Raw genomic sequence first — 15,879 nt, 5'->3', positions numbered from 1 at the left:
CATTTTAAGCTGTGCTATTACTGATTTTTTTTTTTACTGACGTCTGGTGTTCGTCTGGTATTCACAAGGTTATGGTGGTAGCTAATTGTGTTTCCCCACTTTCCCCACTCAGGATTTATGTTGGTAGCCCTAACTTAACACTTACATTTGAAACTTGTCGTGCACAACTGACGTGCATTCTTTTCTTCTTTACTGTTGCAGTTTGGCAATAAATCTTTTAGAAAGACAAAGTTAGTGTCCTGAGGTATAGGAGAAATGGGTAAAATCTGAAAAAAAAGAAAGAAAGACTTCAAGATAAGTCTTTCTTTAAAAAGCTAGTTCCATGTTCTTGTTTTACTGAACATAGGTATTTTATTTGATTTTGCTAAAGTTGCTGCACACCTCCAGGTGCCTGGAGTCGTGGATGTCTGTGTGGGTTTCCTCCAGGCGCGGGTTTTCTTCCACCTTCCAAAAACAAATAATTTGGCCATAGTAAAATTGCCCCTAGGTGTAAATGTGTGAATGAATGGTTGTGTATGTGGTACCCTCTGATGGACTGGTGCTCTGTCCAGGGGGTATTTCTGCACCAAATGGTCCTGGGTATGCTTTAGACCCACCATGACCCTGACCAGGACAAAATGAATAAGAAAAGAGAAGTAAAGTGGAACTTGAAAAAGTGTCATTTCTGTTCATGAATGAAACTGGGTGTGGGTCAAGATCTGGAAAAACAATAATATTGGTGTATCCTTGCTTAGAATTGTAAGACGGGTGCAGGTTGGTGCAAGTTGGGTTAGTCCAAAGCATTTGACTAAACAAAATATTTAAATTTGTGAGTGGTAATCATGCTATATATATATATATATATATATATATATATATATATATATATATATATATATATATAATTAGACCAGTCTATAGATATGTTGCATATGGGTTTTTTTCTTTTTCTTATAAACAAAGGTGTTGGAAATGGGTGTTTGGCTCAAACTTGCTGCAGAACAGGTTTTTTGTTTACTCTGTGGCCTGATACCCATTCCTGAGCGACAGCTGAAGTAAAGTCACTGTGTCATAGACAGTATGTGCAGTTCTGATTTTGTATAGGTGCCTCTTGAACATGCTTTAAAAGGGTGTACTTTTTAGAAACGTGTCTTTAATGTGTATTGCAATAAATTAGATTTCCCTAATTAGGTGGTGTCTTTGCAGCATAGATTTCGGTCTTATCTAATATCCCTCCTGTCCTCTCTGTGTCTATAAGTGCGCTTTCTTTCCATCCGTGACACCATGCAGATTGGCTTGACAGGTCATGCCTCTGGTTTGAGGGATGTAGAGAGCAGTTTGACAAGCTCTGATGGGTTTATGACATGCATCCCACTCGAGAGATCTGATCCAGTCATCTTTAGTCTGACTGCTTGCCCCACATATAAACACATGCCAGTTGTTGGTGTTATATTCACAGACACAGGCAGCACAAGCACAGTTCTTTGATCTGCCTTATATAAAAATATGCTGAATGCATTGATTGACCTCAGTTGGCCACATTATCTTGAATATCCAAATGCTGTAGAAAAAAAAATGAAATCGGAGGCTAAATAAACAAATAATACCTTGCTTTTTTGTTAACTGCATTAATAATGGTCATTTATTTCGATGTGTATTTTATTTAACTCCAGGACATCCTCCTTATCCTCCAACTTTACTACCTCACTGGACTCTATTTATCGCACATTGCACAACTTGCACACTACAGTCATTATTTATTATCCTCTGTCTGTACTGTGTTGTCTGTCCGCACTTGTTTGTTTGTGTTGCACTTGTGTCTTGTATGCACTGTCTATGTTGCACCATGGTCCGGGAGGAACGTTGTTTCGTTTCACTGTGTACTCTGTATGTAGTTGAAATGACAATAAACCCACTTGACTTGACACTTGACTTGAAATGGGAGGACATTGCTAAAATATTATTGAATGTTCATTGCAGCTCTAACAATTGATAAATCTTGTTACTTGTAACTAGTTATGAAAAAAATGAAACCGTTGAGTTAGACCTAACCCTCTGGAGTCTGCGAATGTACATGTGTGTTGAATTTGCTCAATGTTTCTATTATTATCTTTGTGATTAATATGGGCCAGAAGGATGGTTCTTTTCCTGAATCTGTAGAGCCCACCCTTTTGATTGCCAGATTGTTAATGACTCTCTGGAGTTATTAAGCGATGAAGATGGGTTGAGATACTCATTTCTGCCTCTTCCCATGACTGGTTGATTTGTGTGTCCGTCAACTGACTCTCATCTGTAATTAGTGGATTTGTGTGAAACTGACCAATGGACAATGCCGGTCACCGTTTATATACTACATTATTACTACTTTTGTGAACCTAAGCATCTGGTTAACCTGTTTTAAGCACCAAAACAATTCGTCCACATGATTAAGGTATTCTTTCACAGGAACTTCTAAAATCCAACTTCAATTAAAAGTTCAGTTCAGGTTTAGGGTCAGAGTGTTCTAGGTTGTATTGGGTCTCAAAAACAGCGCTGAGATGGTTCTGACTTTATACTTTGTTATAAAACATGTAGGGATTTTTTATGCAAGTGTCGTAAACGGTAAATGTAAGCTGATATGCAAAAATCATCCGAGAGTTAAGTAGTAGTGTATTTGGTATCAGATAGTCATTCAGTTTCCTAGCATTGTTGCTGCATAACTTCATATTCCAAGCTCTAAATATGTCAATACATGTCAAGATGTGAGCTTGGGAGCCTTTAGTTTAATTCTTCATCAAAATTATTGTTTTACTCTTTATAGTATAAAGAATAACTGATAACTACTCCTAGCTTATGTCCGCTAGAAAGAGATAATCTATTTATCTGACATAAATCCACTGAGGTCCACTGAGGAGAAAAAGGCCTAGTGTAGTAGGTGGTGACTGGTCCATTGTGGAAGCTGGTACCTTCCACAATGTTAGATGTAGTTTTAGCTCACATTTCAAGAGCCAGATATCTGTTGATGAACTCTTGTGTATACTTAAACAGCAAAGTTACTCAATGCATACCCTTACTTAACATTTCTTTATTATTTTTGCATGGTTATTAGATTAGATTCATCAACTAATAAATAGGACTACAGTTTTCAGTGATTTATTGAGTGTAATCTTAAATTTCCAAATGTTGTGAAAGGATAAGAAATATATATGATACTGAATATATAATACATTTACTTTTTTGCTTCATGACATTAATTGTTTGCATTTATTCTGAGGTTTATTTAATATTAGGGCTGTCGCAGTGAAATAATTAATCCCGCAGTGATTTAAGGTGGCTCAGCATCACGATATGCGATTTTACCACTAGTCGTTGTATATGTACTCAATTTCCCAGACTCCTCTGCTAGCTCACATAACCACTTAGAGTTTTAGAATGCGCCCCTGAAGCTCATCAGCTCCGCTGCTTAAGCTCTCCCCACACAATGACTCTTTACACCCAATTACCGACCTTCCCCTTTTTATCTCCTTCGTGTTTATTTGTTCCGTTTTGCTTTCTGTACCGACTTTTTTATGTTTAGACTCTTTTGCCCAGTTTTGTCTGCCTTTTATACCAGACCTCTACCTGTTTCTCGTTTTCTGATTTTGCCTCAGCCCTTCTGTTATGGTTACCACAGCTCCGGTTTTGACCCTTGCTTGTTTACTGATTTGATTTTGGATCAGTACCTTTTCAATAAACTTTTATAATGTAGTAAAAGTGACTGTGCGTATCTGTATCGTCACAAAAAACGTAAGTAAGTTTAGTCCTCGTTGTGCACTAAGAAAAACATGTTGGTCTTGTGTGGTTTAGAGAGGACCTGAGTGAGCTAACAATATGCCCAACTGCACTCAACTCTCTTTCTGACGATGCGCTGAGTGATCTGCTCCAAGTGATCTACTTGGGCTCTCTGGGGTATGAAGGCAGAGGTCGTTGTCTCTCCAAGATTGTTTTTTTGGTGGTGCTGTCGCATTTGCCCGCTCTGTCTTTCACTACCAGCATCTCTTTTAGTGTGTGGTTTCGCCTACTCATTGACATGACTTCTCTATGGCTGACGTCCAACGTGCAGGCTTCATCTCACAGATTTTGCATAGTGCTTCATCTAAACTGATAAAGCTGCGTTTGGTTTTGTGACCAGAGCACCTGCAGTTGTCTCCATCTTACAAAACTGAGAAAATGAATGAATAATTCTGAATATCCAGAATATCAATAAAGACGAAGAATCCGTTTCCACTGGCATCCATGTATTCACATGTCACCTTGTTTCATGGTTTGTAGTTTGCTTTGGATAAGCAGTTCCTTTTTCATCCACATCCTTATTTTGTGCGCTTACTCTGAAGCATGTTAAGTCTTATCTCTCCATAAAACATTGTTTCACAAAGTTGTTTTGTACTTTTTGGCCGGTCTGTTATGATAAACCTAGGTATCAAATTTAATTTAGTTCATACATCACTACCTCTTGAATATATATACTCTAAACAAAAATGGTTTCTGACTTGTAAAAAGAGTGGAACCTTTTTTGATGCTATGTAGACCCTTTTATTTTTTTTGAGTGTACTTTTTAAAATAAAATCTGCACAAGATCTGTGTTACTTAACTCTAGTTTACAGTCAAGCATTATCATTTACAATCTTCAAACCTTTTTTCTTTAGTCAGCTGCTGCAGTCAAATGTCTTTGAGCAGTCAAATGACCTCTGGGTCTGCATTAGGATTGGGTCATCAGAGGAACAGAGACTGTCGCACTTCCTCTCACATTAAAACGTTATTGGAATTGGCTGGTACTGAAATGGTTCAGTAAGCATGAATTATGCTTTCAGCATTCAGCTTTACAGGAATTGAGAGTGTCAGTGATGGCCTTGGTGCAAGGCCAGTGTAACTTGCACAGATGGACTCCTCTTCAACACAGGATGTTGTCACAGGGACCTCTCTCTTTCTCCATCCATACCAAAATCATATATCATGTTCACTCCCTCCCTGAGGATGTGTCTGCTGCTAGAGTGTCTCTTCTTTTGATGAGTCAACATGTTTTCCAGGAAGAGACCTAACACAATGAAGAGTGCTGAAAAGCAGAGCATGTGAGGCGCTCTGATAAGCGCTCCACCCATAGTATTATTGCTGCTTTCATATGTGGATGTGGATGTGGCTGGTGGGCAGAAGTTTCACTTCTATATTATCAACCAACCAATCTATGTCTTATTGAACTTTATTGAACTTAATGAACAGTTAATAGGTTGACAGAATGTAACATATGTATTGTTCTGCTAAATATTAAAAATGTAATTTAACTCAAAATGCGAGTGAAATGTGCATTCTGCATAAATGATATGTAAAGAACTTAATATTTAATTCCATTAAGTGTCAGAAAACTCTAAATGCACATGCATATTTACCATTTTTTCCATCAATGACAACACTAGTTTTAAACACTGATCTACCATGATATTAAAACCACTTACTGGTAAAGTAAATAACATTGATGATCTTGCCACAATAGCACCTGTCAAAAGGTAGGATGTTGGGCAATGAGTAAACAGTCTCCAGGTAGTGGTGTTAGAAGCAGGACATATGGGACAGATGCAGGACAAGAAGCAGGACAAGGATCTGACCATCTTTGATTTGGCTCAAATTGTTATGACTCGATGACTGGTTCAGAGCATCTGGTGCAGGTATTATAGTGCGTTTCTGGTATGCAGTGGTTAGTCCTCACCAGAAGTGGTCCAAGAGAGGATAACCAGTAAACCAGCGACAGTGTCATGAACACCCAAGGCTCATTCATAAGGACCTTGGAGGTCCCACAGGACTCCTGGTAATATCTTGATGCCAGACATGTATATTTGTGTCATAGTTGTGAAAGTAGAGGAACCTTAAGGTCAACATTAGTTGTCCGGTAATGAATTTTCCTTCTTTTCTGACTAAAACAATGGTGCTGTGACTTCATAGTCTTAACATTTTGAGGAACTAGTGAATATTGAAAAATGAAGTGCCCTTTATAAAGACATTTTGTTAATTGAAGTAAATGTGCGCCGTTTTCAATATTTGGTCAGCAATTCATTGGGAAGGGCATGCAAGTGACCAAGAGGGTCTTATTGACTGAGCAAAGAGAGCAAGCGAGGTAGAGGAAGCCCCACACTGTGCTGTGCCTACACCAGGCCTTTTTCAGTGCTTAACCAGCCACATAGGCTACTGCAGGGTACTGTTAAAATTGAGTACTGTAGAAAGTCTATAGGCAGTGGGAAGTGTTTTAAGTGTGGACTGTTTGTGGTACACTGAAGTACTGAATAAGACACCTGTGCCATCGTTTATTAGTACTGCATGCTCTTAGGGATATGTTTTTGTTTGTCTAGTGCAGGGTCCCAATTAAGAGGAAGAATGGAAAAAAAACATTTAGCATGATATAGTGATGTAAATCGTATTAACTAACTGATTAACTCTTCACACACTCTGCACACTGTTTTTTTGTTGTGTCTGTTTATCTTGACTTGACTTGTGGTCTTTTTGGCAATTGAATAGAGAGAGACCATCATGTGTGCATTGCTTTGAGACTACGAAAGCAGTAAAAATGCCATACATCACCCTTAAAAGAGCCTGTGCATTTAAATTAGGGCCAACATTATTAGACCAATGAATAGCTCATTGTATCAGCCTGTTTATGATTCTGCGTTTATCCAGTGGTGATCTGATGGTGCCTGGCTCTAAGCAGCGTTCCAGCAGAATATTTCGCCCATTAAATCTATTCCTTCTAATTATCTTTCATCCAGTCCCAGTGCTATTAGAAATCAGGCCAACACTGCTGCTACAAATTGGCTGCAAATGCCAGTGTTTCCCCAGAGTTGCATGTTGAGGCTTTACTGAGATTTCAGCTCCTGCATGCTCTCAGTGCTTTGCTTCGCTAAAGGTGTGAAGCTTTGAGTTGCAAGACAAAGAAAGGCATAATTACATGTTTAGCATGTGACCACCTCCCTTATTTGTTTATCTGTAGCATAGAGAGCTGCAGTGTTAAAGGATTAGAGGCTAATGCTAGATTGTTGAAAAGGCGTATAATGAATTATCGTTAAACTGCATAAAATTTTCATTGCCCTCAGTATTAGGCTTTTGTTTACAGAATTTAACTTTTGTAGATAAATTAAAGTGGAAATATGTTTTAAATGGAGTGTATTCATTTTAAACTGTACACCAATATGGACTCCTATTGGAAAACCCAGCCCTGGTTATTTTGGAAGTAGAGCTCTGTAGATATAAAAATTAGGGTGAAGCTCAACTCTGCAGTTTGTACTGTATTGCATCAAGGCACCACAGAGTATTGAATGGAATTTGTATAACGTGACATCCCTACACATGGTACGGTCTCGCACACTATTGGTGGTTATGTTGTTAAAAATCGATGCTATTAGCACATGCTGAAACACAGGCTAGCCAGTGTAGCTGCGATGTAGTGTTAACAGTAGTAGATGCACAGACTGGTCATTTTGCTGATAAACTAATGATACAGACCCTTTGACCTTTGGGTTATAGAGATTTTTAACTCCAAAGTTCCAAACTTAATAACAGTATTGATCTTTAATCTATTTTCAATGTTTTTGTTTCTTAATAAAAAAATATGTATAGCTGTATTTTAAAATATTCTGCGTTATTGTAAATACAGGGGACAAGTCATTTTGCTCATTCTGAATGTGACTGTTGTACTGTTTTGAATGTTTAAACAGTTAACATTCACACCCATTATGTGTCCTGTTGGTGAATACACACCCCACCACTCCTTTCAGCCTCAGACATGTGGTAACACACTGTACACTGTGACTGGACATGTTCAGACATTTTTGTTTGTGAATAATTGGATCCCTTGCTGTTGGAAGGATAATGAACACCCAGCAACAAAATGTGCTCTGGTGGTATGGTTGGATGAGACTAATGAAGAATAGGAAAAGAAAAAAAAAATTACAGATGCTTGAAATGTATTCCCTGCAGTTCTACTAAGATGTGTACTCTCTAATCTCTTTGAGGCCTAATTTGCTTAACGTTTTAATTACGTATGTGACATTGTAATTTATTCATGAATATACAGTTGTCTGGTTAATGTACCATTATGTTTACTGCTTTTAAATTCATATAAATTCCATCTGCAGGCCTCATCCTTGCCCTGGAAATATTGGCTGTTCATGTTGTTTGCTGGTCATGCCTTTTCAGCTGTTATAGCTGTACTGCGAAGTAATTTTGAATAACAGTATTTCTTTCTTTTCTGTCTTTGCAGATAATAGTGATAAGAGTGAGCTGAAGACGTTTTTTGAAACCAACTGTTCACAGATTTATTTTATCTTCTATGAAAATTTCATTACACTGGAAAGTAACTTAAAACAGAAAGGTGAGTTCTCTGTTCATTTCTTGTTGAATTGTCTCCTATACTTTTAAAAGCCAGACAGTCTAGTGGAAATGAGATCTACAATTTTAGCATCTTCAGTATCGTGTTGCAGTTCTGTAGATGTGTGTGTGTGTGTGTGTGTGTGTGTGTGTGTGTGTGTGTGTGTGTGTGTGTGTGTGTGTGTGTGTGTGTGTGTGTGTGCACGCTGGAGCATCAAATCAGGCCAATAAGGCTGATCTGCCCAGTGACTTCAGCTTTAAGCTGGACCGCTGGGATACATGAAAACACAATCTAATGATGTGAAAGTCATTTAGTTGATTTATTAAATGGCTGTCACATTCATGGTTACGTAGACGCATGTAATGATTACATTGTATTAAAGTATAGAAAATAACATTGTAAACAATTTAAACAATTGAAGAACAAAACTGAATATAAAACTGTATTGCTGATATGCTCATATTCATATTGATGCTCTTTTATATGTCATTTGTTTTGTCAAAATTGCTGATAATTCGGACTGCTCCAATCAAAAAGTTTTACGACTGATACCAAATGTCTTTACAGCAATGTATGATTTTTTATTTATTTATTTTTTTAATTTGAGGGCTGCAACGACAACTCTTGCATTGTTTATTTGCTGTTACAGTCATACTTCAACAAACCTTTCAGATGATATTTTTTCCATTAAGTCTTTTAGCTGAAGTAGCAACAGTGTAACGAAATAAATGCAGAACCCATATACGCATATGACTCTTAGTTATTAATATTGTAAAAAGGCAGCAGAGATCATCTGAAAGTATTCAAATAATAAATAGTAAAAGCTAAAATTTGAAATTCAATTCAGACTGACTAAGATAATGTAAATGACTAAACTAGGCATTGACATGAGACTGCCACATTTTAGGACACACAGTAAGCATTGTAATATCACCAGATTTTCAGAGCTTTTACCATTAGTGCCACATTGACACAATTGTCAACTTATAAAAAAAAAGACATGCAGTTGATCAGTGTTTATAGTTACTGACAATATCCAAGATGTGCTCAGAAACGTTTATCATTATGTAATGTTACATAATTTATCATGGGAGCAATAAATATCACTGACCGCTTCGACTGTGTGGGGTTATAGGAACATTGCTTTTTGGAGTACAACAGCAGCTTAATTATCCAGAATAAATCGAATCAAAGCTGCAGTATTAAATAACATTTGTATATTACTTATATTTGATATTTGTTCTTAATGAGTAAATGCTTGAAACATTACTTTGCCCAAAGAGTCATGTTGTCAAATGTGAGGCACACTATACCCGTATGCCCATGGTCTTGCGCCACAGCTCTCTCTAAACAGCAAGGTGACAGCCTGTGTGTCGAGTGCATTTGCACGTGGCTGTTCTGAGCTTTTAAATTATTAAAGCCGATGCTCTCTCCTGTCAGTAAAAACTCAGTTATTACGTAACAGTAGAGGATTATGTTCTGCCTGCCTTTAGGCCTTATGTCTCTCATTTGCAGATAAGGCTTTTTTTCTCATTACAGACCAGAATGATTTGACTGTGCAGCCCACAGTGACTGGCAGCTCTCCTTTACATTTGAAAACAGAACTACAGTACAAAAACATAAGCTGCAGTGCAGAGCTTCCATTTTGAGTATCATTAAAGCTAAACTTTACAGACAATGCCACCAGTTTTTTCATTTAAGAATAAAATTTGAATGAATGCTGGTTTTGTTTAAGGATTCACATAACAATGGGAAGCTCACTCAGAAAGACATTGTTAAACTGCTGTGAATTGTGTTGAGTTGGTCAGATATTTTCAATGCAGTGTTACTTTTCAACATCACAGCTGTGGTCATGGTTGTAAAACATTGCCCTATCTCAATATTGCTTTACTGTATCTCCAATATTGAGTTACACAATTATGCAAAAAAACAAACAAACAAAAAAAAAGCAAAAAAACATGGATGTACATCACAGAGCATCTTTACACATACCATACCATTACCACCTACCATCACCAATAATTTCTGATCTTCCTGATTCAGAGACCTGAGGCTGGGATTAGAATTTAGTGAGAAGCGTCGTAGAAACACAGCTGCTAAAATGTAAAGACGTGGCAGTTATTTTCCTTTTTTCTCAAACCCACCTCTCAACTGATCTGCTGTCACTTCTCTTTCAGGGAACAAATCTCAACGTGAGGAGCTGGACTCCATCCTCTATATTTTTGAAGTAGGTGCCTTTTACATGCTGTTCTTGTTGCATGATTTCCTGTCTTTATATTGACATTTATTAGCAGACTACATCTGCAGCATCTTCTGTCCGTGTTTTTTTTGTTTGTTTGTTTTTTAAAATATACTATATGTAGCATTAGAGTATAGAGTAGCATAGAGCCTTAACATAATAAAAGTAGATGTACAGGTGTAATCCCAAGCAGCAAGAGAACATATGTGGACATTTTTGGTTCTTCCAGCATCTATCAGCATATGTTAAGGCCAAGCTACAGACTTGAAACATAAGAGACCCCAGATTCCACTGTTTTTGTCGTTCAGTCATTAAACACCACACTTTTTTTTTTTAAGGTTACGGTCATAAATCTAGATTATGTTCATGATCCCTTACCAATGGTTTTGGTCCAGTTCTACACAGATTACAGTGGTAGAGGTGTGTGCATTTAACATAACATATATTTAATTTGGTTTTCATAGTGATTCTTCTCTTCAGCTCTGCTCTCTTTGGTTAAAGGTCTTTCATACATTACATAAATTTTTTATGTGCTTTATAATCAGAATTCCTCTCTCACTACAGGATGTTGAGTTGTTAATAGTGAACAGGGCAGCCACAACTGCACTGTGAGGGGTAAAGTTTGGAATATTCACAGTGAACATCACAGGATAGTCTTTAAAGATCATTTTTTAAGACCCGTTTATTATTGTGGGTGAGGTGAATCAGTCTGGTTATCCTATAGTGTGGCTCAGGCAATAGAAACTGAAGCTTGTTAGATACTTTTTTTGGTCTTAATAAAATGTGAACACTTAGACGTTGCAACTATTCAAAGTTGCAAAGCAAGTGCTGCCTCTAACGCAGCATAATGGAGGCGGGAGTGTCTTATTGACTAAGATGTAAAAGGTAAATTGCTTTAGAGAAACATATTGTCCATCACGATAACAACATTTATTACAGTACGATGAAATATTGTCATATTGCCGAGTTCTCTTTCTATTTGCCTCATCTATCTTTTTTTTTTTTTACTCTGAGTACTGTCTGAATTAAGACCTTGTCAAATGGGATTAGTTTTCCATATGGAGGTGGGCTACTGTAACTCCTAGTGGTATATCTAGTGTATTATTTTAGTCCCATTTGAATCCACCATATCAGTCAATTGTTTTCATGGACTATGCACCCCTGTGTCAGTAAAGATTCCATTACCTTTTACCATCTATAAAACGGCTTCTATAAAAATAACCCAAGGTTATATTAAAAAACTCCCAGCATTGTACGATGCAATGCTTGTGATGATTATTTTTTTTATTTTTTAAAAACTTCTCTGAGGGGCCATGCCTCTATTATCTCTATTATTTGTACTGAGATTTCCTTTCCTGTGGATTACGGTAAAATTACATTACCCCACCTCTCTGTGTAAAACGAATCCCATTCGAATAAGGCCTTAGTCTTGTCTTATTTCCAGTTATGAAATCTCTATCCTGGTTAGCTTGTCCTACACCCTTGGTTGTGTAATGTTATATGAGCAAATACATTTGTTGAGACATTTTCTGCAAGCTATTTTTGGCAGTGTCAAAACATGTAAGGCTGATTGAGGTGTTACAACATACTGCATGCATTCTGATTGCTGCATTTTTTTAAAAATAAGTGTAGTTAGACTGTTCAGCTGTTTTTGTGGATGTGATGAGCTCTCTGTCCTTGTAAGCATTGTGAAGGTGTTTCTCTCAGTTGTCAGCAGGGTTCTCACTGCTCTCTGGCCCCTCCTGGAGGCGCAGTCCACTCTTGTTATTTATTTTTTTTCTTTTCCCTCCCCCACCTGGCTGAAATGGCAGCTCCAGTTTCCAATACAAACATGCAGGCTGGCAGGCATGGCGCTCTCTAGTTACATTTGCTCAGGGAGGTGAGAAATGGACTCTGGGTATAAGGAGAGTGTTTGCATTGTGTCAACAGTGGTCGACTTAAAAGGTCACCCTGGAGAAATGTTGGAGTTTTATGGGCTCTGTAGAAGCCCCTTTAGAGTGTACATGACCAACACCTTACACCTGAGTTGAACATATACTGTATGTATCACATATGCTTGCATTAAAATCTGTAGCATACTGCACCGTGCTAACACTGGCGCTTAGTCAGTGGCCAATTCCTCTGCCCTTTTTATTGTTTAGTTGGTTGGTTGGTTGGTTGGTTTTTGGGGAGAGAAACTTTACAGCATGTCAATGTCGAAGTTACAGAGTCATCTAAGTCAGGAACCAACTGTTCACTTGGTGACTTATATTTATATCCCACCCCTCTTAACAGTAGGGGTCCAACAACTAAACAATCCACAACCAAATTAGTTACAAACTAATAGTCAGTTAGCTGATAACGTCATCTCTCATGGTATCTGGGAACGATTCAGGGTGCACGTGAACCGTGGAGTAGTTGACAAAATTTAACCACAGTGCTGCTGTTACTGTTTACAGTAATAATTTCCTCAGTCTGCACGCAGAGCTGCAGTGAAAACATACAGAGTCTTTCATGTGAACAGAGTGTGTGGATAAAACGGCCATGGTTTGTAAACTTTGTTCTAAAAGATCCATAAGGCAACACAGCCACACATCTGCAGTGACATCACTTTGTTGGCATAAGAGACTCATATTGCCATGGCCATAGTGTAAAAAGGAGAAATCTTCAAAAAAACCTGATTATTAGTGTTAATATTTGATAGATTATTAAAATCTCAAAATAGTGTGTATATATTTATGTATGGCATATATTGCAATATTTGGCTTGGCATATAACTATTTATTAAAGCACACTAGAATTTGTATAATTGAGCAAGAATCCTGATATTCTTGTAACACAGGGCTTCTAGTGGATGCCTTCGCTATTAGGCTCTTTATATTTGGTTAACATCTCCATGTTCTGTTCCCTGTTCTTTTAATCAACAAACAGGCTGTTGTACTGGTCACAGAATTACATTAGTTCCTCTTCGTTTAGATGTTTCGTACAACCTACATCTTCACACGCCATGTCAACATCATTTGATCAGCCAGTCACTTCAGCCATTCTAGCTACAGGCGTGTAAAGGAGCGTTTTAGCAGAGCCTTGAGTATGAGCTGACTGCAGGACAGGAGCCATTAGTGGAGCCATGCTGTGAGAAGTGTGAGTTAATGTAGCATGACAGCCACACAATATCCCATCTCCTCCCTCATCCATTCCACCTTCTGGAAATCCTCGTTTCCTGATTCAGTGGAGGTATTCCCTCGATTGCGCTGAGAAACAGCCTTCCGTTGTGGAATTCTGTGCCTTTGTAAAAACGCATGATTGCATGGGTATTTGCTTGTTGTGATCAGGGTATACAGGATTAACTTAAATGCCTCTGGGTGGTGTGGTATGTGACCCCCTTTCGTAGGAGATCATCCCTGAGGCTGCTGTCGGAATGAAGAAGGGGGAGCCTATTGTCCTTCTTTTCCCCTCCTCCTCACTGCTTTCTTTGTGTCTGGTACCATCTAGACATCAACGGCAGTGTGTATGGGTATATGTATATGTGGTATGGCCACTTGATACTTTCATACATGTTATGTGAGAATATGGTGTGTTGGCTTGTGCATTATTAAAGAGATATTTTAAGCATTTTTTAAATCTAAGCTGAATGGGTTTCACCCACAGTATGCAGTTAATTACCATAGACCGTATTTTAGAAAGAACAGAAAACCTTTTCACTCACAGTACCTTATAGTAGAAGCCATGGGGCAGTTTTTGAATTTTGTGAATAATATAAGCCTGGATGACATGAATTGGAAGCTTTATTTATTTATTTATTTATTTATTTATTATTGGACCAACTAAAAAGGCCAAAATGATGAACAACAGAAATCACTTTCACTCAAACATTTCTTACCCTTGAGCAGTTTTTTTGAGCATTTGCAGTATGGCTGCAGCTAACAGCAATTCACAAAATGTATTAATTATCTCACAGTGATTGTTGATTAATCAATTAATTGGGAATGTTGCAGCTAATATTACTAACTCGATATTTTTTAAATAAACATAAAATTGGTATTTGTAACCCCTATAAACAAAATGTTTCTTCTAGTGCTAATTATTATTATTATTATTATTTTTGTATTATTATTGTTATTATATATATATATATATATATATATATATTAAAAGATCACAACGCTGTGTGGGCAATATTATCATATCAGCAGTTATCATATAACACCTGCACACTGCTGCTTTATTTATTACTTAAAAATCTCAAACAGAACTTTCTCAGTACCTGTTGTGCCAGCCAACAAAATGACTTGATTTCAGGAAAAAGAGTCTGGATTGCTACAAAGCTTAAGGCAGTTTACTCTCTCCTTCCACTGTACTCTTGATAGGATAAATTTTGATACGTAGTATTTGGTCAGTGAATGAGGTTTCCAAGAAAGTTGGGAGAGCAGTGTATTCAAGTTTCAATACACTGATTTGAATAGTCTGATTTGAATTTCCCAATTATATATATTGAAGTTGACTTTACACACTTATTGACTAGTCCTTAAAATTTAAAAATTAAAATGATGCAACAACGGCTGTTTTCAAACAGCTCAAGTTATATAGTACCTGACCCAATGATTGCCACAGTCTGTGTCAGAAGGCTCCTGTATTTAAGTGTATATATCTGAAATCACAGTGATTTGAGAGACATGAAAGACAACTGATAAACATACAACTCAGTAGCGCTTTACTGTTTGGGCAGCAGTCATAAGGCAATATGACACCTACATAAGCATTTCATGACAACATGAACATAAAGGCTTATTCTAACAAATGTATGTTGCAAGTCATAACATTTTCTGGGGTGAAATGACCTTACAATTGACAACCGCAACCTTATTGAGCAAATGTACTTGTCAGAAGAAGCCTTTATAAATATAGGTTTTTGTAAGTTGTCACTGCAGGCTTATTTAGGTGTCCTGTAGATCTATGAATGACGCCCTATAGCATGCAGTGTTACTGAGTTTTATGTTTAATGCTCATCACAGCAATTTGTATCTTCTCAAATCACCGTCTTGTGGTTTTAAATATATAGACTTGGATGTGGGAACCTTCCGAACTCCCAGTTTCTCTGCTCACTTAACCTTGTGATATAGAGAATGGTAGATTATCAGAATTAGAATTGTTTTTTGTGATTCTAGTAAACATTTGGATGATTTTAAAGTACACTTTTATTACTCTGTTGAGGAATATCAGAAGCTGCTCTTAGCACTTGGGCCATTTATCAAACCACTAAACTGAAAAAGCACAAACGTAGTACACTCAAAAAAAAAAAAAAAAAAAAAGCTAC

The 15,879-nt window shown here is 37.4% G+C and overlaps 1 protein-coding gene across 6 annotated transcripts in view; it reads left to right on the top strand.

Moving 5' to 3' along the window:
* The window catches only part of ralgapa2 (Ral GTPase activating protein catalytic subunit alpha 2), a 107,412-nt gene that overhangs the window by 13,693 nt on the left and 77,840 nt on the right, over nucleotides 1-15,879 (top strand). For all 6 annotated transcript variants that reach the window (XM_072689481.1, XM_072689479.1, XM_072689478.1 and 3 more), the window contains exons 2-3: nucleotides 8,240-8,350; nucleotides 10,525-10,574. In XM_072689481.1, the coding sequence (XP_072545582.1) occupies nucleotides 8,240-8,350; nucleotides 10,525-10,574 (161 nt within the window). The remainder of the gene's footprint in view (nucleotides 1-8,239; nucleotides 8,351-10,524; nucleotides 10,575-15,879) is intronic.

Source organism: Salminus brasiliensis, chromosome 10 (assembly GCF_030463535.1).
Source record: "Salminus brasiliensis chromosome 10, fSalBra1.hap2, whole genome shotgun sequence".
In the NCBI taxonomy this organism is placed as follows: domain Eukaryota; kingdom Metazoa; phylum Chordata; class Actinopteri; order Characiformes; family Bryconidae; genus Salminus; species Salminus brasiliensis.
Note: the sequence above shows the minus strand (reverse complement) of the source record. Positions and strands in the feature narration are given on the sequence as shown.